This window comes from Thalassophryne amazonica, chromosome 16, assembly GCF_902500255.1.
Source record: "Thalassophryne amazonica chromosome 16, fThaAma1.1, whole genome shotgun sequence".
NCBI classification, from domain to species: domain Eukaryota; kingdom Metazoa; phylum Chordata; class Actinopteri; order Batrachoidiformes; family Batrachoididae; genus Thalassophryne; species Thalassophryne amazonica.
The window spans coordinates 89,350,467-89,372,108 of NC_047118.1; the positions used below are offsets into that span (position 1 = coordinate 89,350,467).

Here is a 21,642-nt window from a genome sequence, read left to right on the forward strand (position 1 = left end):
TCTATTCAAACCACTCCCCTCGGGCAGGAGGCTACGGTCCATCCGGACCAGAACCTCCTGCCATAAGAACAGTTTCTTCCCCTCTGCCGTTAGACTCATGAACTCCTCATAACTCAGTCACCTTAACCTTAACTCTGTCACTTTGTCTAAAGTGACCCGTGATAGAATGATAATGTACTTTGGTTTTAATTGCACTCCTCCCACTGCACTGTTTTTTTCTGTTACTCTTTCTTTCTGTTTTTCTGTTGCACACAGCCTTTCATATTTCATATGTCATTTTTTATCTTATATTTTGTCTTATTTTGGCACATATTGTATATTTTATCTTAGCATTTTATATTGCTCTCTGTTTAATGTTGCACCATTATATCGAAGCAAATTCCTAGTCTGTGAATCCTGTTCATTGGCAATGGCAATAAACTTCTTCTGATTCTGATTTTGATTCTGATGTTCTGCAGATGCTGTAGACCATCAGACCGTCATGGTGAAGAAAGAGCTGAGCCAAACTCTGATACTCTTGATGTACCATTCCGATGCCTCACCGATTATCATGAACTGAAAGATCAAGGTTGAGGTTACAAGTGATGGAAATGAGATTCCTCCCTTGGGTATCTGGGCTTACACTCCAAGATAGGGTGACGACCTTGAATATCTGGGATGGACTGGGAGAGCCTCTGCTTCTTTGCATTGAAAGGAGTCAGCTGATGTGTTTCGCCCATCTGGTGAGGATGCTCTTGTTGTCTACCTAGGTAGGTCTTCCAGGCATGTCCACCTGGGAGAAGGCCCTGGGGAAGACCCAGGAAATGCTGGAGGGATTATATTTCCCAGTTGGCATGGGAACATCTTGGGATGCCCAAGGAAGAGTTTGATGACTTGGATAGGGAAGTGAGGGATAAGTTACTTGGTCTTCTGCCACCATGACCTGGACCCAGACAAGTGGCTGAAAATTAATGAATAGTAATTGTTAAATTGAACAGTCGTGTCAGTCATGTGAAGTCGGAGTGCTCTAATCTGCACCCTAGGCCACCTCTGCACGTCAATCCACAGATGAGGCAACATGCCGGCCTGGGCCATGGCCCAAAGCACTCATACTCTTCAAACAAAGTGGACTCTGGGGGTGTAGCATGCTTGAGTGTGGTCCTGAGTGTCTAGTGTGAGTACACCCTGAAGCAACCAAAATATTTTAAAATGTACTTGGGGGGGACACCCCCAGCAAAATTCCATATGCATTGAATGTTCTTGTCCAAGGCTTTGAAGTCTCAAGGCCAATGCACCTGAGGCCTGGAAAAAAAAAATGGCCCAGAGGTGCAGAGTATGGATGCATAAACACTGCTGGAGCTCATAGAAAAACTTTCATCTCCAGTGTCCCGCCAAAGCAAATAACATACAGTAATAAGAACGCTGCTTTTTTTTTTTTTGTAGTTTCATTTTATTGATTAGCTTTTTGAAGAGCACACACATCAGTAAGCCTGGGAAAAACACCAATAAATGAAACACTCCCTTTACTCTTATTTGATAGCAATTTCAAATTAGGTGATCAATAATCTCTGCCCTACCACCTGTCACACCTTTCAAATCAAAAGTCATGAAGTGACTCACGCTGTTCCATGTATAATTAATGTACCGCAAACCTGGCAACCCAAATTACATAATATGCAGAAGCAAATAAATACATAGTGCATTTAAAAACCAAGGAGCAAATCCGGTATAATGTCAGCTCACCACCACATGGCAGCCAGAATACAAGCAGATATAAAGTGAGAGTCAAACCACTGACGCGTTTTCTCAGAATGATTCCCGTCACTCACTTTTTGCCCGCCACCAAAGCCCCAAACTCTTGGATGGAAATCTCTTTGTTTATGTACTGCTGAAGCTGGTGATTTGAGATGTGCCCAAGACGCAAGGCATCGTCAATGGAGAACTTCTTCCCCGACTTCCTGTCGTGAAGAACTGATGACTCTCCCCGGGGGCCCTTGACTGTGATTTCCTCCCAGTCACACTCCTGGCTTTGCAGATTCACAAACATGCCCCAGTCAATCAGCCCCAGCTTGTAGGCCTCCTCCGGTCGCATCTCTTTTCCGGTCTCCGGGTCAATCACCACGATGGACTTCCGGAGATGGCTCTCCCTCTGCTCTTTCTTTGCTCTCACTGCTACCACACTCTTTTGAAGCTTCTCGATCTCATCATCCTTCTGTCTTGTAACAGCTCTGAGTTCTGTCAGCTCCTTCTGCAGTAGTTCCAGTCTCCGTTCCAGGTTCGATCCATGCTCCTTGGGTGCAGACTCGGTGATGAGGCGAGTCTCTTGGCTGGTGATCTCAATCTCTGAGCGCAGCTTGCGAATCTCATTTTGTAGCCTCTGGTTTTCCTGCTGCAGTCGGTTGCTTTCATCACGCACGTATTCCATTTCTTTGGAGGTCTTTGTGTTGGAGAACTCCATGTCAGACAATCTGCTGGTAAGGGTGGCTAGTTCCTGGTCAAGTTCACGCTTCCGCCTTTTCTCGTCTTCCAGAGTCTGCTTTAGGTTTTCAATCTCAATTTCAGCCTCTGGGTCTTTCTCTACCTGGACCTTTTCTGTACGTACGACTCTCTCTCTCACATCCATCTTTTCCAGGGTGAGCTGCTGCTGTATCAGCGCATTCAGCTCTTTTTCCAGCAGTGAGCGCTTGTGCTTCTCTTCATCCAGCTGTAGCCTGAGGATGGAGTGCTCCTTCTCCTGTTGGGGATCCTGTTGCAGGACTACTTTCTGTCTCAAGGTCACCTTCTCACGGTTCTCTCGGTCTCTGATCTCCAGCTCGTTAAGTCGAACCCGTAGTCTTTGAATTTCCAGTTCTGCGTCACGTCTGGCCCTGCGCTCGCGCTCCAGCTCCTCTAGTTGAAGATCAAGATCAGCCTTTTGTCTCTGCAGCTGGTAGAGCTCAGATTTCAAGCTGTCCCTCTGCTTCTGCTCATTGTTGATGTTTTGTAAGAAGGTGTTACATTCAGATTTCAGGACCGGATCCTCTTCCATTTTGACCACTTCTTGCTGTACGATAGTCTCTTTGACTTCAGCCAGCTCTAATTTCCTGAGTCTTATCTTCTCTTCTTGCTCTGACCGTTCTCTCTCAAGGGTGAGGCGTTTCTTCTGCTCATCAGCCAGTTTCTTTTTCAGGGTCTCAATTTCCTCTTTCGTCTTTGGATCTTCCCTGTACTGGAGTACTTCGTTGAGCACTTCCTTTGTTTGCACCTGAGGTTTGGTGTCCTTCCATCTTTCAATTTCACTTTGAAGTTGTCGTGTTTCCATTTCTGATTTCTCGATCTGGTGTGTTTTATCGACAATCTCATTGCGAAGTCTCTCCAGTTCTCTTTCTGTCTGTGGATCAGTCTTGTATTTGATGACCTCCTTGATGATCTCTTTGGTCTCCACTCGAGGACCTCTATTCCTCAGCATGGTCAGCTCATCATTAAGTAATTTAAGCTGGTGCTCTGCATCTACATAGCGCCTTTGCTGCTCTACAAGTTCAAGTCGGAGGTTGGCCAGATCACTCTCAGCCTTGGGGTCAGGGCGGACTATCTCGCGCACTTTTTCCTGAATAACAACCTTGGACTTTTCCTCCTCGAGGGTGGAAATTTTCCTCTGGAGGTCAGATCTGTCTCGCTGTGATGACCTTTGTTTGGCTTTCTCATCCTCATACTGTCTCCTTAGATTGTCCACCTCTTTCTCCAAGGCAACATCTTTCTCTACCTTCAGGACCTCCCTAACGGTAACCTTCTCCTCTGCTATTTCTTTATCCTTCTCCAGCTTAAGTAACCTTTGCTGAAGGAAGGCCAGCTCATCCTCCAGACCCTTCCGAGTATCCATTTCTTTCTGCTTCTTCTCCAGGAGAAGTCGATACTCAGTTTCTAACTGAGGGTCATTCTGAACTTTAATCACCTCCTCTTCTTTGATGACCTCCTGTTCTCTGCTCTTCTCCGCAGCCAGGATTGTCACCCGTTTTTGTATTTCAACCAGCTCATTGTCCTTAATTGACTTTTGTCTTCTTAGCTCCTCCAGTTCCTCCCGAAGCTTACGCACCTCCTCTTCTTGATTACGGTCTTTTTCTATACGCAGGACTTCTTTCACCACGTATTGCTGTGCTCCTTCTTTGGCCTCGGTCTCCAGACTGTATAACTTGACCTTCAGTACCTCGAGGTCATTCTCTAAGGTTTGGGTTGTGCGCCGTTCCTCAGAGAGTCTCTGCTGTACTTTGTGTATTTCTTCATCTAGCTGCGGGTCAGGAACCTTTTTGATCAATTCCTTCTTGACAAGTGTGTCTTGGGGCTTCTCTCCTTCAAGTATATAGATTTCTGTCTGAATGCTCTCAATTTCTTTCTCTAACAGTTCCCTCCTATGTATCTCATCTTCCAATTGCTTTCTGATTCTCCAAGGTTCATCTTCTTGGAAAGCTGAATGAACTGACTGGACATTTGTGGACTGTACCAGGGGAACATCAGGCGCCTATGGAAGAAAATTCATGATTGGTGTCATTCATATTATTTTTACCATTATGATGAGTAATGTTGTTGTCAACTTGTGTGGATCTGTGGCACCTGGCTGAGAAGGTTGCTGGTCAGCTCAAGATTGTTGAGCTTTTGGTTGTTGAGAGCCTGCACCTCCGTGTACCTCCCCTCAATAGCAGCTTCCTGGAAACGATAAAATGCCTCGTCATGACTAGACAGAAACAAACACATCTTTGTATGCTGTGATTAATTTCTTCACATGTTGCAATTACATTTTTATGCATTTCATCAAAAGTGACAGTGATGTTCATCTGCTCGCTGATTGGTTGTTTAGCGACGGGAAGAAGTGGGAATACTTAGCGGTTCTACTGGACACAGAAGATGAAAATGTGCCCACAGGGGACATGAAACTTAACTGAGACTTCATTAAACATAAAAGAAAGTAAAATGGACTTTATCTGTATCTCAGGAGCAGACCTGCTTACGGGGGGAAATGAAGCTGAGCTAGCTTACTGCTGCAACAAATCTGTATTGGCGACTGAGTCACAACTGCCCAACAGTGTCAGGTTTTGGCCCCTAGGTGAGGTCGCTTCGCTTATTTCCCCTTTCCACAGTACGATGTTCTAGTTATTAGTTTTGTTCTGAGTTTATCATTTATTTTCTGTTCTGTATTGTGTCATCTCTGCTTTTGTTTTCTGTTTATTTTTGTATTTTCTGTTTTTTTTATATTTTAGTCGTGGTAATATTCAGTCATTGTTTCTGTCCAGTTATTGTTATTGTTATTGGGGCAACTGTTTGTTGTGATTTGGCGCTATATAAAAAAAAAATTGATTGATTGATTGATTGTTATTTCCATTGTGTTATACGTTCTGGTTTTTCTACTGATTCTTATAATGTTTAGTCTTTAGTTGATTCATTGATTGAGTTCATTTATATAGCGCTAAATCACAACAGAGTTGCCTCAAAGCGCTTCACACAGGTAAGGTCTAACCTTACCAACCCCCAGAGCAACAGTGGTAAGGAAAAACTCCCTCTGAGGAAGAAAGACATTTTTATGCTTTTTTCCTCCTTTATTTAGAATTCTGAGCTTAGCCGCCCTGTATCTGCTCATTAAAAACAGCTGATCCTCCGCGACGCATCAACAACTAACACTATTTTCCACTCAAATGCACCTAAACTCTCTTTCTGGGGAGCGCATGATGTTAAAATGCAATAAAACTTTCTGACCTGTAAATCTGGTCATGTTTTCTGCATAAATAAATGTTATCCATTCTTTGTGCTCAAACGCCAAAGCAGGGGCGAATCCAGATGGAATAGGGGCGTGGGGCAAGGATGTCCCCCCCTCACAACACCCCTAGATTAAAAGTCCAGTTTTGAAGCCTTTTTTACTACAACTACTAATACTACTTAAAATAATAATAATTTCGACAAGTAAAATGTTTAGAGAAAATTTAAATGTTAGAAAAATGTTAGAAAGAATTTAATAGTTACATTTATTAACAATGTAGGTTAGAAATTACAAGTTTTACTGTTACAGTGCTGTCAGTTAAATATGAGGTCAAGAAAGAGGTCTTTATTTTACTTTTTATAAAACAAGTATATATTTTCATTGAAGTCAAGAAAGGGTGACTATAAAGTGAGGCGGGGACCACTACGGCCATGACGGTAAGTGAAGGTTAACTTCAGCTATTAATTGATGAACAGCAACCTAACTTGTTCATTAATCAGACATCTGTGTGTGAGAGAGACATTCTGATCTTCTGGTCCGAAGTAAAGTGCTGTCTAACTGGGTCACTCAGATATGAATTAAGGTTGGATATTATTTCCGTTCGTGCTAACTCTGCCAGACACGTAACCTAGCCTAGCAATGTAACCTGTGCAAATGGTGTGCATGGCTAGCTACCATGCTGTCGCCGCCAGGTTGTTTCTTTATTCTTTATTCTATTTGTGTGACGGTCATGCGTCGGTCATACGAAGTATGCTGTTTTGCACAGTCTGCGGTGTGGTGGCGTGGTATAACGGCGTCCCTGTCTAAAATGTATTTTCCCAAGTCCTGGCATAATTTCACATACCTAACATTTTACTTTAAATTGAGAGTCATTCTCTAAGTTGATTAGCAACTCAAAATGTTACTTGTAGCTTGTCGTGAGATAGACAGCTGTCTCCATCTTGTGGCCTTTTTGTGTACTGCAGTTTCAAAAGTTCAACCTTTGTATCCAGTCATTGGTCCAGTCATCCAGTCATTTCTTGCTTTATATGATGAATTGTATCACACAAGTAATGATATATTATTTATAGTATAGCCTACAGTATTTCTATAACAAATGTTTTTATATAATTTCTATTTCTAAATTTAAGTAACAAGGCTGAATGAAATGACGGCTTATTATGTCTAAAAAGTAATGTGACCTACTGTCAATAGATCGTACTTTTGATAAGCCTATGATAACTGTATTTCTGGAGAACTTTTCATAATGGTTCTTATAGTGTTAAAATGTATGTGTCTCCTGGTGCACATTGATCGGTTAAGGGACCAAAAAAAAAAAAAAACACTGTCACAGCAGGCTTAAATTTTTTCCCCTTCGATACCTGGTGGTGGCCTGGTCTTGGTTAAAAATGCCCGGCCTGAAAAATTTCCCCAGTCCAGCCCTGCCGGCCACTAGCCCTAAACTTCACTAAAAGACCCAGAATTTAGGTAAAGTTGAGGCCGCGGCCCGCTCCAATTACTAATAAATGAATTAAAAGAGTAAAAAGCATAAAACAAAACTGTACCAGTATGCTAGCCATATGAAAGGGAAAATAAGTGCGTCTTAAGTCTGGACTTGAAAATCTGCACAGAATCTGACTGTTTTATTGACACAGGGAGATCATTCCACAGAACAGGGGCATGATAAGAGAAAGCTCTGTGACCCGCAGACTTCTTATTCACCTTAGGGACACAAAGTAGTCCTGCAACCTGAGAACGTAAAGCCTGGGCCGGTACGTAAGGTTTAATTAGGTCAGCTAGGTAGGAGGGTGCCAGTCCATGAATAATTTTATAGGTTAGTAGCAGAACCTTAAAATCTCATCTCATTGGGGCAGGAAGCCAGTGAAGAGACGCCAAAATGGGTGTAATGTGGTCGAACTTTCAGCTGTTGATCTATCATTTCTTTGCTATGTTTATTATCTTTGAGACTTTTAGCCATGTGTAGTGTTTTGTGTGTTATATTTATAGTAATTGCCTTTGGTCACAGTTTGTATTTCTTTCACGTGCACTCTTGGACTTGTCTGTCTCTGCTTTGTCTCTGTTTCCTCCGTATGTTCACTTGCACTCTTGCACATGCTTATTTCATCTTTGTCTCTGTTTTCCCCATGTGTTCCCTCACTCTCTTACATCTCTTCCCTCCTCTTGGATTCACCCAACCACACCTCCCTTCTAGAACTTTCTTCCATACGTGCACCTTGTTAACCTAATTTCCCCACCTGTGTATTTAAGCCCTTCACTTTCTCCACTCCCCTGCCAGTTTGCCGTGATCCTTGTATCCACATTCCAGCCTTTTGCTTCTGTCTTGTTTTTGTCTCATTGTGTTACGACCTTGCTTTGTTTACTGGAGCTTGTTTTTGCCTCAGCCTATGATACTGTACCTCACAGTGTTTTTGAACCCAGGCTGTCTCTCGACCACGTTTTTGCCGAGCGCTTATTTGTACCACTGCTTTGCTGCCTGCCTTCCCATGTACCGTACCCCTGCTTGTGAAAATGGTAAAGATTATTTTCTACTTATAACACCTTGTCCTCGAGTCTGCATTTTGTGCCCTCCCACATTCTGTGCCATGCATCCTCGAGTCCTAACAAACAGTGAGCAAAAAACATCAAAAGCATGTGAATATTGGTAACTTTGTATATTTTGAATGACCCTGTATCAGTGATGGAGTGCTTGAAGACATGAAAGGCTGGAAAAATGCCAAACTCAAGAGTTTTTAAAGAAAAGTGCACTTGAAGCAATGAAGAACAAGAACTAGTGCCCGTGTGACGCTCACTGGTTTTTACAGCCAGAGACTTTTCAGATAAGGTGATTTCAGTATTTTTAGATTCATTCATTTATTCATTTTTCCATACGTCATTCTCATCCAGAGACAGTGGTGGGCACTGTTCAGCTAATCCAATAACCAATAATTATCAAAGCTAATGTTTTTGTTAGCGGATCAGCTTTTCAGATAAGTTTAAAAACCATCAGCGGACCAATTATCTTCCGATAAATTTAGTTCCGATAACTTTCAGTCTGCTAACATTTTTTTTTTTTTGCTGGCAAAGTGAGCAAAGTTTAACGGTGAAAAACATTTGTAAACCCTAAAATCAAACATTTTAGTCCCTGTCATGTGTTTGTGGCAGACCAGCTGTGTTGCTGATGATGTCATCATTAAGCGCAAGATGTGATTGGCTGATTGACACAGGGAGCATTGTGGGTAGTGTAGTTCAGGTTCATTTTGGATGTTACACTGTTACCGTTCACTCGACACAAACAAAACGGACTCATTTTAACATTATTTTATTTCTTTGTGCCTGACGGGATAATTTAATCACCAAGACTCGGGGGAGAGCTCACGGTGCAGCTGTGTTACAGAGGGACTTTTCTTCACCATTTAGTCACCGTTTTGGATAATCAGGAGACTTTATGTGGATTATTTTCTTCATGAATCCCACTGAAACTAACAGGTAAGAATTTATATTTACTTCGTGTATTTTACGCTGCCAATTAATGCATTGACATATTTTGGTTGTTTAAGCTGCAGGGTTCAAAGCATGTGAAAAAAACAGCAGCTTTTAGCTTGTAAATGACAGTGTAATAATACCGAGTTAAACTGTGACTTCTACTACTGTGTTTTACTGCTTTTGAAAGATGATGACAGTGTTTGGGGTTTTATTTTTTATTTATTCATTTTTCGTGTGTTCTTTGTGTTTGTGATCTTTGAATTTACCCAACAGCCCCTGCGGCGCTTAAAGTGAAACTGGTTTATCAGAAGCCGACAGTGTAATCTGATGTGGCTGCATCTGAATAAAAGTTATGGTTATCTGTAATAAAGATTAATTTTTTTTTTTTAGCGGTTTACCAGTTTAGCATCATAAAAGTTAACTTTTCAGTTATTGGATTAATGGTTATTGAAGCTAACTTTTTGGTTAACTGTGCCCACCACTGTCCACAGAACATGGTTTGATTTTCCATAGGGATGTAAGTGCTGTACTGTCTGTTGTATTTATTGATTTTTGAGACAGAAAGGTTTGCAGAGCACTTGAAGTCCAAGACAAATTTCCCTTTGGGGACAATAAAGTGTATCGTATCCCTGTTTGTAAATCATAATACTAGAATAATCCTGTCTGTATAAATGAACTATAATATAACCAAAATTCTCCTCAGAATTTGTGTTTGGTGTATCTGTGTGACATCAGCAGACGGCCTGTGGGCATTCACACTCACTCTGCTCTGGGCTACGTGCTGCTGCTACATTCTGTGCACAAACACGAATGAACTGATGAAAAAAGTAAGCAAGACAAAATCACTGGAAAATCAAGGGATAAAAATAAGCTCAAATCAAAGTGTTTTTGTGTGTGTGTGTGTGTGGAGGGAGGGAGGGACTGTTTTTTGTGAGAACGAGCATGAGGACTCCAGATATGGATGAGGTCTATTCATGCTTTCACTTCTGGGCAAAGATAATTCAGAAAATTTAAACACACAACATTAAGATCGGACGATGTTTGGTTTTAAAGTTTTGAGTCGTTTTTATTCCCAAATGCACTCTGTCTGTGACTGTGTGCGTTTTCCAAAAGCTGAGCACCTTGTGGAACATCACGTGTACAAATAATCGCAAGATGAGAAAAACACTGACCAAAGCTGCTTCTGGTGTTTTACGTTGGACAGATTTCAGAAAAAAAGGACATATGAACAATGAGGGGTGAAAACATGACCCTTTGACAGCACCTAACACTACGGAATGTCAACATGAAGCCTTTGACAGCATTTAACTCTGCTGAATGATGACATTAACTCTTTTGAGATCCTTTCACTCGATTGAATGATGACATTAGCATTTTGAGATCCTTTAACTCAAGTGAATGATGACATTTGCTGTTTGAGATGTTTTAACTCTCCTGAATGATGACATAAGCTGTTTGCGATGTTTTAACTTGAGTGAATGATGACATAAGCTGTTTGCGATGTTTTAACTCTACTGAATGATGACATAAGCTGTTTGAGATGTTTTAACTCTCCTGAATGATGACATAAGCTGTTTGCGATGTTTTAACTCGAGTGAATGATGACATTAACTGTTTTGCGATGTTTTAACTCGACTGAATGATGACATTAACTGTTTGCGATGTTTTAACTCGACTGAATGATGACATTAACTGTTTTGCGATGTTTTAACTCTCCTGAATGATGACATAAGCTGTTTGAGATGTTTTAACTCTCCTGAATGATGACATAAGCTGTTTGAGATGTTTTAACTCTCCTGAATGATGACATTAACTGTTTTGCGATGTTTTAACTCGACTGAATGATGACATTAACTGTTTGCGATGTTTTAACTCGACTGAATGATGACATTAACTGTTTTGCGATGTTTTAACTCGACTGAATGATGACATTAACTGTTTTGCGATGTTTTAACTCGACTGAATGATGACATTAACTGTTTTGCGATGTTTTAACTCGACTGAATGATGACATTAACTGTTTTGCGATGTTTTAACTCGACTGAATGATGACATTAACTGTTTTGCGATGTTTTAACTTGACTGAATGATGACATTAACTGTTTGCGATGCTTTAACTCCGCTGAATGACATTTGCTGTTTGAGAACTTTAACTCTCCTGAATGATGACATTTGCTGTTTGAGAACTTTAACTCTCCTGAATGATGACATTTGCTGTTTTGAGATGTTTTAACTCTCCTGAATGATGACATTAACTGTTTTGAGAAGTTTTAACTCTACTGAATGATGACATTAACTGTTTTGAGATGTTTTAACTCTACTGAATCAATCAATTTTCAATCAATTTTTTTATATAGCGCCAAATCACAACAAACAGTTGCCCCAAGGCGCCTTATATTGTAAGGCAAGGCCATACAATAATTACGTAAAAACCCCAACGGTCAAAACGACCCCCTGTGAGCAAGCACTTGGCTACAGTGGGAAGGAAAAACTCCCTTTTAACAGGAAGAAACCTCCAGCAGAACCAGGCTCAGGGAGGGGCAGTCTTCTGCTGGGACTGGTTGGGGCTGAGGGAGAGAACCAGGAAAAAGACATGCTGTGGAGGGGAGCAGAGATCAATCACTAATGATTAAATGCATACAGAGCAAAAAGAGAAAGAAACACTCAGTGCATCATGGGAACCCCCCAGCAGTCTAAGTCTATAGCAGCATAACTAAGGGATGGTTCAGGGTCACCTGATCCAGCCCTAACTATAAGCTTTAGCAAAAAGGAAAGTTTTAAGCCTAATCTTAAAAGTAGAGAGGGTGTCTGTCTCCCTGATCTGAATTGGGAGCTGGTTCCACAGGAGAGGAGCCTGAAAGCTGAAGGCTCTGCCTCCCATTCTACTCTTACAAACCCTAGGAACTACAAGTAAGCCTGCAGTCTGAGAACGAAGCGCTCTATTGGGGTGATATGGTACTAAGAGGTCCCTAAGACAAGATGGGACCTGATTATTCAAAACCTTATAAGTAAGAAGAAGAATTTTAAATTCTATTCTAGAATTAACAGGAAGCCAATGAAGAGAGGCCAATATGGGTGAGATATGCTCTCTCCTTCTAGTCCCCGTCAGTACTCTAGCTGCAGCATTTTGAATTAACTGAAGGCTTTTCAGGGACCTTTAGGACAACCTGATAATAATGAATTACAATAGTCCAGCCTAGAGGAAATAAATGCATGAATTAGTTTTTCAGCATCACTCTGAGACAAGACCTTTCTAACTTTAGAGATATTGCGTAAATGCAAAAAAGCAGTCCAACATATTTGTTTAATATACACTTTGAATGACATATCCTGATCAAAAATGACTCCAAGATTTCTCACAGTATTACTAGAGGTCAGGGTAATGCCATCCAGAGTAAGGATCTGGTTAGACACCATGTTTCTAAGATTTGTGGGGCCAAGTACAATAACTTCAGTTTTATCTGAGTTTAAAAGCAGGAAATTAGAGGTCATCCATGTCTTTATGTCTGTAAGACAATCCTGCAGTTTAGCTAATTGGTGTGTGTCCTCTGGCTTCATGGATAGATAAAGCTGAGTATCATCTGCTTAACAATGAAAATTTAAGCAATACCGTCTAATAATAATCACAAGAAAGAAAACAAGGTCCTCATACCGCCGATTGTTTTGCACGTGGTAGTAGTTTGTATGTGGATAATTTCAGGCCATGTGGCGTACGCATCTATCACTACAAGGAACATTTGCTTTTTGGACATGCCTAAGGGAAGCATGTATAAAGTGGATAAAATTGGTCCTAGCACAGAACCTTGTGGAACTCCATAATTAACCTTAGTCTGTGAAGAAGATTCCCCATTTACATGAACAAATTGTAATGTATTAGATAAATATGATTCAAACCACCGCAGCGCAGTGCCTTTAATACCTATGGCATGCTCTAATCTCTGTAATAACATTTTATGGTCAACAGTATCAAAAGCAGCACTGAGGTCTAACAGAACAAGCACAGAGATGAGTCCACTGTCCGAGGCCATAAGAAGATCATTTGTAACCTTCACTAATGCTGTTTCTGTACTATGATGAATTCTAAAACCTGACTGAAACTCTTCAAATAGACCATTCCTCTGCAGATGATCAGTTAGCTGTTTTACAACTACCCTTTCAAGAATTTTTGAGAGAAAAGGAAGGTTGGAGATTGGCCTATAATTAGCTAAGATAGCTGGGTCAAGTGATGGCTTTTTAAGTAATGGTTTAATTACTGCCACCTTAAAAGCCAGTGGTACATAGCCAACTAATAAAGATAGATTGATCATATTTAAGATCGAAGCATTAAATCATGGTAGGGCTTCCTTGAGCAGCCTGGTAGGAATGGGGTCTAATAGACATGTTGATGGTTTGGATGAAGTAACTAATGAAAATAACTCAGACAGAACAATCAGAGAGAAAGAGTCGAACCAAATACCGGCATCACTGAAAGCAGCCAAAGATAACGATACGTCTTTGGGATGGTTATGAGTAATTTTTTCTCTAATAGTCAAAATTTTATTAGCAAAGAAAGTCATGAAGTCATTACTAGTTAAAGTTAAAGGAATACTCGGCTCAATAGAGCTCTGACTCTTTGTCAGCCTGGCTACAGTGCTGAAAAGAAACCTGGGGTTGTTCTTATTTTCTTCAATTAGTGATGAGTAGTAAGATGTCCTAGCTTTACGGAGGGCTTTTTTTATAGAGCAACAGACTCTTTTTCCAGGCTAAGTGAAGATCTTCTGAATTAGTGAGACGCCATTTCCTCTCCAACTTACGGGTTATCTGCTTTAAGCTGCGAGTTTGTGAGTTATACCACGGAGTCAGGCACTTCTGATTTAAAGCTCTCTTTTTCAGAGGAGCTACAGCATCCAAAGCTGTCTTCAATGAGGATGTAAAACTATTGACGAGATACTCTATCTCACTTACAGAGTTTAGGTAGCTACTCTGCACTGTGTTGGTATATGGCATTAGAGAACATAAAGAAGGAATCATATCCTTAAACCTAGTTACAGTGCTTTCTGAAAGACTTCTAGTGTAATGAAACTTATTCCCCACTGCTGGGTAGTCCATCAGAGTAAATGTAAATGTTATTAAGAAATGATCAGACAGAAGGGAGTTTTCAGGGAATACTGTTAAGTCTTCAATTTCCATACCATAAGTCAGAACAAGATCTAAGATATGATTAAAGTGGTGGGTGGACTCATTTACATTTTGAGCAAAGCCAATTGAGTCTAATAATAGATTAAATGCAGTGTTGAGGCTGTCATTCTCAGCATCTGTGTGGATGTTAAAATCGCCCACTATAATTATCTTATCTGAGCTAAGCACTAAGTCAGACAAAAGGTCTGAAAATAATGATAACAAATAAAACTGGTTTTTGGGACTTCCAATTTGGATGGACATGACTAAGAGTCAAGCTTTCAAATGAATTAAAGCTCTGTCTGGGTTTTTGATTAATTAATAAGCTGGAATGGAAGATTGCTGCTAATCCTCCGCCTCGGCCCGTGCTACGAGCATTCTGGCAGTTAGTGTGACTCGGGGGTGTTGACTCATTTAAACTAACATATTCATCCTGCTGTAACCAGGTTTCTGTAAGGCAGAATAAATCAATATGTTGATCAATTATTATATCATTTACTAACAGGGACTTAGAAGAGAGAGATCTAATGTTTAATAGACCACATTTAACTGTTTTAGTCTGTGGTGCAGTTGAAGGTGCTATATTATTTTTTCTTTTTGAATTTTTATGCTTAAATAGATTTTTGCTGGTTATTGGTGGTCTGGGAGCAGGCACCGTCTCTATGGGGATGGGGTAATGAGGGGATGGCAGGGGGAGAGAAGCTGCAGAGAGGTGTGTAAGACTACAACTCTGCTTCCAGGTCCCAACCCTGGATAGTCACGGTTTGGAGGATTTAAGAAAATTGGCCAGATTTCTAGAAATGAGAGCTGCTCCAAAGTGGGATGGATGCCGTCTCTCCTAACAAGACCAGGTTTTCCCCAGAAGCTTTGCCAATTATCTATGAAGCCCACCTCAATTATTGGACACCACTCAGACAGCCAGCAATTCAAGGAGAACATGCGGCTAAACATGTCACTCCCGGTCCGATTGGGTAGGGGCCCAGAGAAAACTACAGAGTCCGACATTGTTTTTGCAAAGTTACACACCGATTCAATGTTAATTTTAGTGACCTCCGATTGGTGTAACCGGGTGTCATTACTGCCGACGTGAATTACAATCTTACCAAATTTACGCTTAGCCTTAACCAGCAGTTTCAAATTTCCTTCAATGTCGCCTGCTCTGGCCCCCGGAAGACAATTGACTATGGTTGCTGGGGTCGCTAACTTCACATTTCTCAAAACAGAGTCACCAATAACCAGCGTTTGATCCTCAGCGGGTGTGTCGTCGAGTGGGGAAAAACGGTTAGAAATGTGAAAGGGTTGGCGGTGTACACGGGGCTTCTGTTTAGGGCTACGCTTCCTCCTCACAGTCACCCAGTCGGCCTGCTTTCCCGGCTGCTCGGGATCTGCCAGAGGGAAACTAACGGCGGCTAAGCTACCTTGGTCCGCACCGACTACAGGGGCCTGGCTAGCTGTAGAATTTTCCACGGTGCGGAGCCGAGTCTCCAATTCGCCCAGCCTGGCCTCCAAAGCTACGAATAAGCTACACTTATTACAAGTACCATTACTGCTAAAGGAGGCTGAGGAATAACTAAACATTTCACACCCAGAGCAGAAAAGTGCAGGAGAGACAGGAGAAGCCGCCATGCTAAACCGGCTAAGAGCTAGTAGCTGCGCTAAGCTAGCGGATTCCTACAAACACACAAAGTGAATAATGTGTAAATAATTTAGAGGTGATTCAGCAGAGGGAGTGCTTTAGTTAAGGCACGTGAAGATTACACTGTGAAACAAATCGTTATCTAGATAACTAGATCAATCTAACTGCGCAGATTAAACAGCTAACAGATACAGAAAAATACTGCTGTGCTCCGGAACAGGAAGTGATACAATACCGCAGTGAGAGCCAACCACCAGTAGAGAGCAAGAGTCAAAACCACAAGGCTCAGGGATGAACTGAGTTCATCATTCAGACTGAATGATGACATTAACTGTTTGAGATGCTTTAACTCCATTGAATGATGATATTAACTCTTTGAAATGCTTTAAGTCAATAAAATGCTTTATTGTAATTCATTATTATCAGGTTGTCCTAAAAGTTCCCTAAAAAGCCTTCAGTTAATTCAAAATGCTGCAGCTAGAGTACTGACGGGGACTAGCAGGAGAGAGCATATCTCACCCATATTGGCCTCTCTTCATTGGCTTCCTGTTAATTCTAGAATAGAATTTAAAATTCTTCTTCTTACTTATAAGGTTTTGAATAATCAGGTCCCATCTTATCTTAGGGACCTCGTAGTACCATATTACCCCATTAGAGTGCTTCGCTCTCAGACTGCAGGCTTACTTGTAGTTCCTAGGGTTTGTAAGAGTAGAATGGGAGGCAGAGCCTTCAGCTTTCAGGCTCCTCTCCTGTGGAACCAGCTCCCAATTCAGATCAGGGAGACAGACACCCTCTCTACTTTTAAGATTAGGCTTAAAACTTTCCTTTTTGCTAAAGCTTATAGTTAGGGCTGGATCAGGTGACCCTGAACCATCCCTTAGTTATGCTGCTATAGACGTAGACTGCTGGGGGGTTCCCACGATGCACTGTTTCTTTCTCTTTTTGCTCTGTATGCACCACTCTGCATTTAATCATTAGTGATTGATCTCTGCTCCCCTCCACAGCATGTCTTTTTCCTGGTTCTTTCCCTCAGCCCCAACCAGTCTCAGCAGAAGACTGCCCCTCCCTGAGCCTGGTTCTGCTGTAGGTTTCTTCCTGTTAAAAGGGAGTTTTTCCTTCCCACTGTAGCCAAGTGCTTGCTCACAGGGGGTCGTTTTGACCGTTGGGGTTTTACATAATTATTGTATGGCCTTGCCTTACAATATAAAGCACCTTGGGGCAACTGTTTGTTGTGATTTGGTGCTATATAAGAAAAAAGTTGATTGATTGATTGATTGAAGTCTCCTGAATGATGACATTAGTGGTTTGAGATCCTTTCAATCTAGTGAATGATGACATTAACTATTTTGAGATTCTTTAACTCTGCTGAATGATGACATTAACTGTTTTGAGATGTTTTAACTCTACTGAATGATGACATTAGCTGTTTGAGATCCTTTAACGTGACAGAATGATGACATTAGCTGTTTGAGAGCCTTTAAGTCACCTGAATGATGACAGTAACTGTTTGAGATCCTTTAAGTCACCTGAATGATGACATTAGCTGTTTGAGAGCCTTTAAGTCACCTGAATGATGACATTAACTGTTTGAGATCCTTTAAGTCACCTGAATGATGACATTAGCTGTTTGAGAGCCTTTAAGTCACCTGAATGATGACATTAGCTGTTTGAGATCCTTTAAGTCACCTGAATGATGACATTAACTGTTTGAGATCCTTTAAGTCACCTGAATGATGACATTAACTGTTTGAGATCCTTTAAGTCACCTGAATGATGACATTAACTGTTTGAGATCCTTTAAGTCACCTGAATGATGACATTAACTGTTTGAGATCCTTTAAGTCACCTGAATGATGACATTAACTGTTTGAGATCCTTTAAGTCACCTGAATGATGACATTAGCTGTTTGAGAGCCTTTAAGTCACCTGAATGATGACATTAGCTGTTTGAGAGCCTTTAAGTCACCTGAATGATGACATTAGCTGTTTGAGAGCCTTTAAGTCACCTGAATGATGACATTAACTGTTTGAGATCCTTTAACTTGACAGAATGATGACATTAGCTGTTTGAGAGCCTTTAAGTCACCTGAATGATGACATTAGCTGTTTGAGATCCTTTAAGTCACCTGAATGATGACATTAGCTGTTTGAGAGCCTTTAAGTCACCTGAATGATGACATTAACTGTTTGAGATCCTTTAACTTGACAGAATGATGACATTAGCTGTTTGAGAGCCTTTAAGTCACCTGAATGATGACATTAGCTGTTTGAGATCCTTTAAGTCACCTGAATGATGACATTAGCTGTTTGAGAGCCTTTAAGTCACCTGAATGATGACATTAGCTGTTTGAGAGCCTTTAAGTCACCTGAATGATGACATTAGCTGTCTGAGATCCTTTCACTTTGAGTACTACTGAATGACAAGAGCAATGGTGAAGTCTGTAGACTCAAGTAAAAGACTGACATGCTATCACATGGTTTGTCCACGAAACGGATAGTTGCTCACAGCTATATTGGTCGCATGTAGAGGTAACATTGGGATTCTAGAACTTTGAAGAGTGCTTTTAGCCACAGGTTCTGATGGAACATCAGTCAGTGGATGCTCGCAGATAATCTTTGTAAAGCACATTTCATATTTTGAGTTTTGGCACCTCTGCTTTGACTATCTGTGCAGGTGATATCACTTTGTTGCTCTTGTATGATTGTGGCACAAGTCCATCATTGACGTCTAGGATAGCTTGAAACCTCTGTGCTTCATTCTCGTAGTCCTATAAAAAAAAGAATCAACAGGACAGAGTTACACTCCGTTATACTTTTGTATTTGTATTGAAAATGAATGTTTGCCTTCCATGAATAAATGCTGAATATCTCACTCTGACAGCTTGTTGGTAGAGTTGGGAGTTCCTTGAGAGATTATTCAAGTCTGACTCTTTCCTTTTTATGTCAGCGACCAGATTCTGAAGACAAAGACGATGTTATACAGCAGGTTTGCAAGTAAACGTGTAGCAGGAGACTACTACAAAATGATAATATACTGCTGGACTTCATGGTTTAAGAATGGAAATGACCTGGATGACCAATCCGGGTCATCAATCTTACCTTTTGATTATTCAGCTTCGTCTGTATTTGTCTCAGGTCATCGGTTTCCTGTGGGTCGTAGTTGGGGATGCGACCCAACCAGCTGTTCAAGTCATCATAATCATTGCGGTATTTGCTGTATGCCATCGAGGCTCTCTGCAAGCTTTGAGACCTGTAACATGACATCATGACATACATCTGGTGTGAACTGTTTTTTACATCATTAGGGTCAAGGAATGATATGACTGTGTTATTTTCATGCACTTTGTGAACATGTGATGTTACAGCATTAGCTTCCCACACATGGCCACTCACCTGGAGTCGGTCTGCTTGGTGAGGTTGTTGTAGCGTTTGGAGAGCTTCTGGACATCAGCTTCCTGCCTCTCTATGTCAGGGCAGTGCTCGTGGAATTTAGTAGCCATGTTGTTACAGGTGTTTTTGGCTGATCGCAAACTCTGTTCCATCTCTGGGATCAGTGACCTTTTGGACCTCAGGTCCGATGCAACATCCTGTCAGGACAGTGAATGTGACAGACTGAGTGCACTGGAACCATGTCCTATGACAACATAACCCAGGGCTCCTGCAGAACGGGCACGGCACCGGGCACCGGGGGCGTGGCCTGAAGAACAGCTCTGGGACCATGAACTACACCACACCACAATATGGAACCACCGTGGGTCCACACAGGCAGGGCAGCTTCCCTGCAAGATTCAGGACTCACAAAACAAGCAATACTGAGAACTAGCACAAGTGGATAAATTCACTCTCATCTAGCAGAAATTCCTCGAAAAAAAAAAAAAAAATACTTCCAACATATATTTTAGCAAATTTACTCCATTAAATTAGTGAAGTAGAGAAAATCTCACAGGCAGCACGGTGGATTAGTGGTTCGCACTGTTGCCTCACAGCAAAAAGGTCATGGGATCGATTCCCACCTGTTTGTATGTGTCCCTGTGACAGACTGGCGTCCTGTCCAGGGTGAACTCCGCCTCACACCCTGTGACTGCTGGGACAGGCTGCAGGCCCCCGTGACCCTTCATTAGAGTAAACAGTTGAAGGTGAGTGAGTGTGAAAATCTCCCAAATAACAATAGTGAACTATTTCAGTTGGCTTCTTTAGTGTTGGTATTTACAAAGTATGAGATGATACATAAAATATACTTTATTATGACCACAGCCAATACATTTGTCCTTAATCTGTTCAATCATTCTTCTTTCCTTTGAGCAGATTTTGGGAAAATACTGAGAAATGTTCCAATATCCTTCTAAATTAAACAAAGTTCATCCAGTTGCAGCTGTTAATCAGTAAATATTGTCATTGTGCTGCAGCACTGATTCCTTATTTTAGTAAAGTCGCAGCCTTTATATAATAAGTTGTAAAATTGATTTTGTGCTAACTTAGCGTTAGGCGAAATGTCGGGTCTCAAGTATCACACTGAACTGTGAGTTGTTTTTTGGGGGGTTTCTGTTTGTGTGATTCTTTGTTATGCCTCCGTGTGTGTCCCTGACATCCTTCCTGCCCTGCTCTCCCCCCCACCCCCCGTCATCACTCCATCTTGTGTGCATGTGCCTGGTTGCTTCCCATGTCTGTGTGCATGTCTGTCTTATCCACGAGTGCGCGAGTGGTCTTTTATGTTTTGTGTTCCTCCTCGGCTGTGTCTGCTTGTCTGTGTGTGAATAATCAAGCACGTGTCTTCCATGGTGTGTGTGTGTGAGGTTGTGCAGTCCTGCGTGTGTCCGTACCTGCTTCCAGTCCTGTCTGTCTGTTCTGCCGTGTCCGGGGTCCCGTTCCCCCCGACTGTGCTTTTGCTACTTTTGAATTGTTGTTCAGCGATCAGTTTAGATTCACTTGTTTGCTCTGTTCCTCGTTCATGCTCATTGTCAGGGTGATCCCTCACGGCGAGCGCTGCGTTTTGACAGCTGTCACTCGAAAGTCCCGCCCTTCACGCACTTAAGAGTTTCCTTCCTGGTTTGTCTTGTCTTTCTTTTACACTCCCCAGTGTTTTGTGTCTGGATTATCTCTTAATCGTCTACTGCCAATTAGGTCTTGGTTTATTTCTATATTGTGTATTGATCTCCATCACTTTGTGTCTCTGTCTGCTTGCGGGTTATGACCATGTTCAGTCACCTGTGTGTTTGCTTAGTAAAGAAGCTACCAAACTCACCAAGGACCAAACTCACACCAGACCACATCTGCCAACTCTTGGAGATCTGTCTTAACACCACGTATTTCCTGTTTAGGGGGAATTACTACAGGCAGATCCATGGTTGTGCGATGGGGTCTCCGGTATCCCCCATTGTGGCCAATCTGTACATGGAGCGAGTGGAGAAGACAGCCTTGACGTCTTTCACGGGCATCTCTCCCAGTCACTGGTTCAGATATGTTGATGACACATGGGTTAAAATCAAGCAACAGGAGGTTGAGGACTTTACAGAACACATCAACTCGGTGGACTCCAATATCAAGTTCACACATGAAGATGCCAGAAACAACCATTTAGCCTTCTTGGACTGTGATGTTACGATTGAAGAGAACAGGCAGCTCCAGACGGGGGTTTACAGAAAACCAACTCACACTGACCAATATCTGCTCTTTGGCTCAAACC

General features: G+C 41.6%; 1 protein-coding gene across 1 annotated transcript in view; it reads right to left on the reverse strand.

Annotated features, from left to right (window-relative positions):
• Positions 1 to 1,405: 1,405 nt before the first annotated feature.
• Positions 1,406 to 21,642, reverse strand: part of ppl (periplakin) — a 118,327-nt gene continuing 98,090 nt past the window's right edge. The window contains exons 17-22 of the mRNA XM_034189905.1: positions 19,353 to 19,546; positions 19,059 to 19,209; positions 18,833 to 18,916; positions 18,611 to 18,727; positions 4,567 to 4,659; positions 1,406 to 4,474 (exon numbers count right to left, since the gene is read on the reverse strand). Of these exons, the coding sequence (XP_034045796.1) occupies positions 1,805 to 4,474; positions 4,567 to 4,659; positions 18,611 to 18,727; positions 18,833 to 18,916; positions 19,059 to 19,209; positions 19,353 to 19,546 (3,309 nt within the window). The 3' untranslated portion in view covers positions 1,406 to 1,804. The remainder of the gene's footprint in view (positions 4,475 to 4,566; positions 4,660 to 18,610; positions 18,728 to 18,832; positions 18,917 to 19,058; positions 19,210 to 19,352; positions 19,547 to 21,642) is intronic.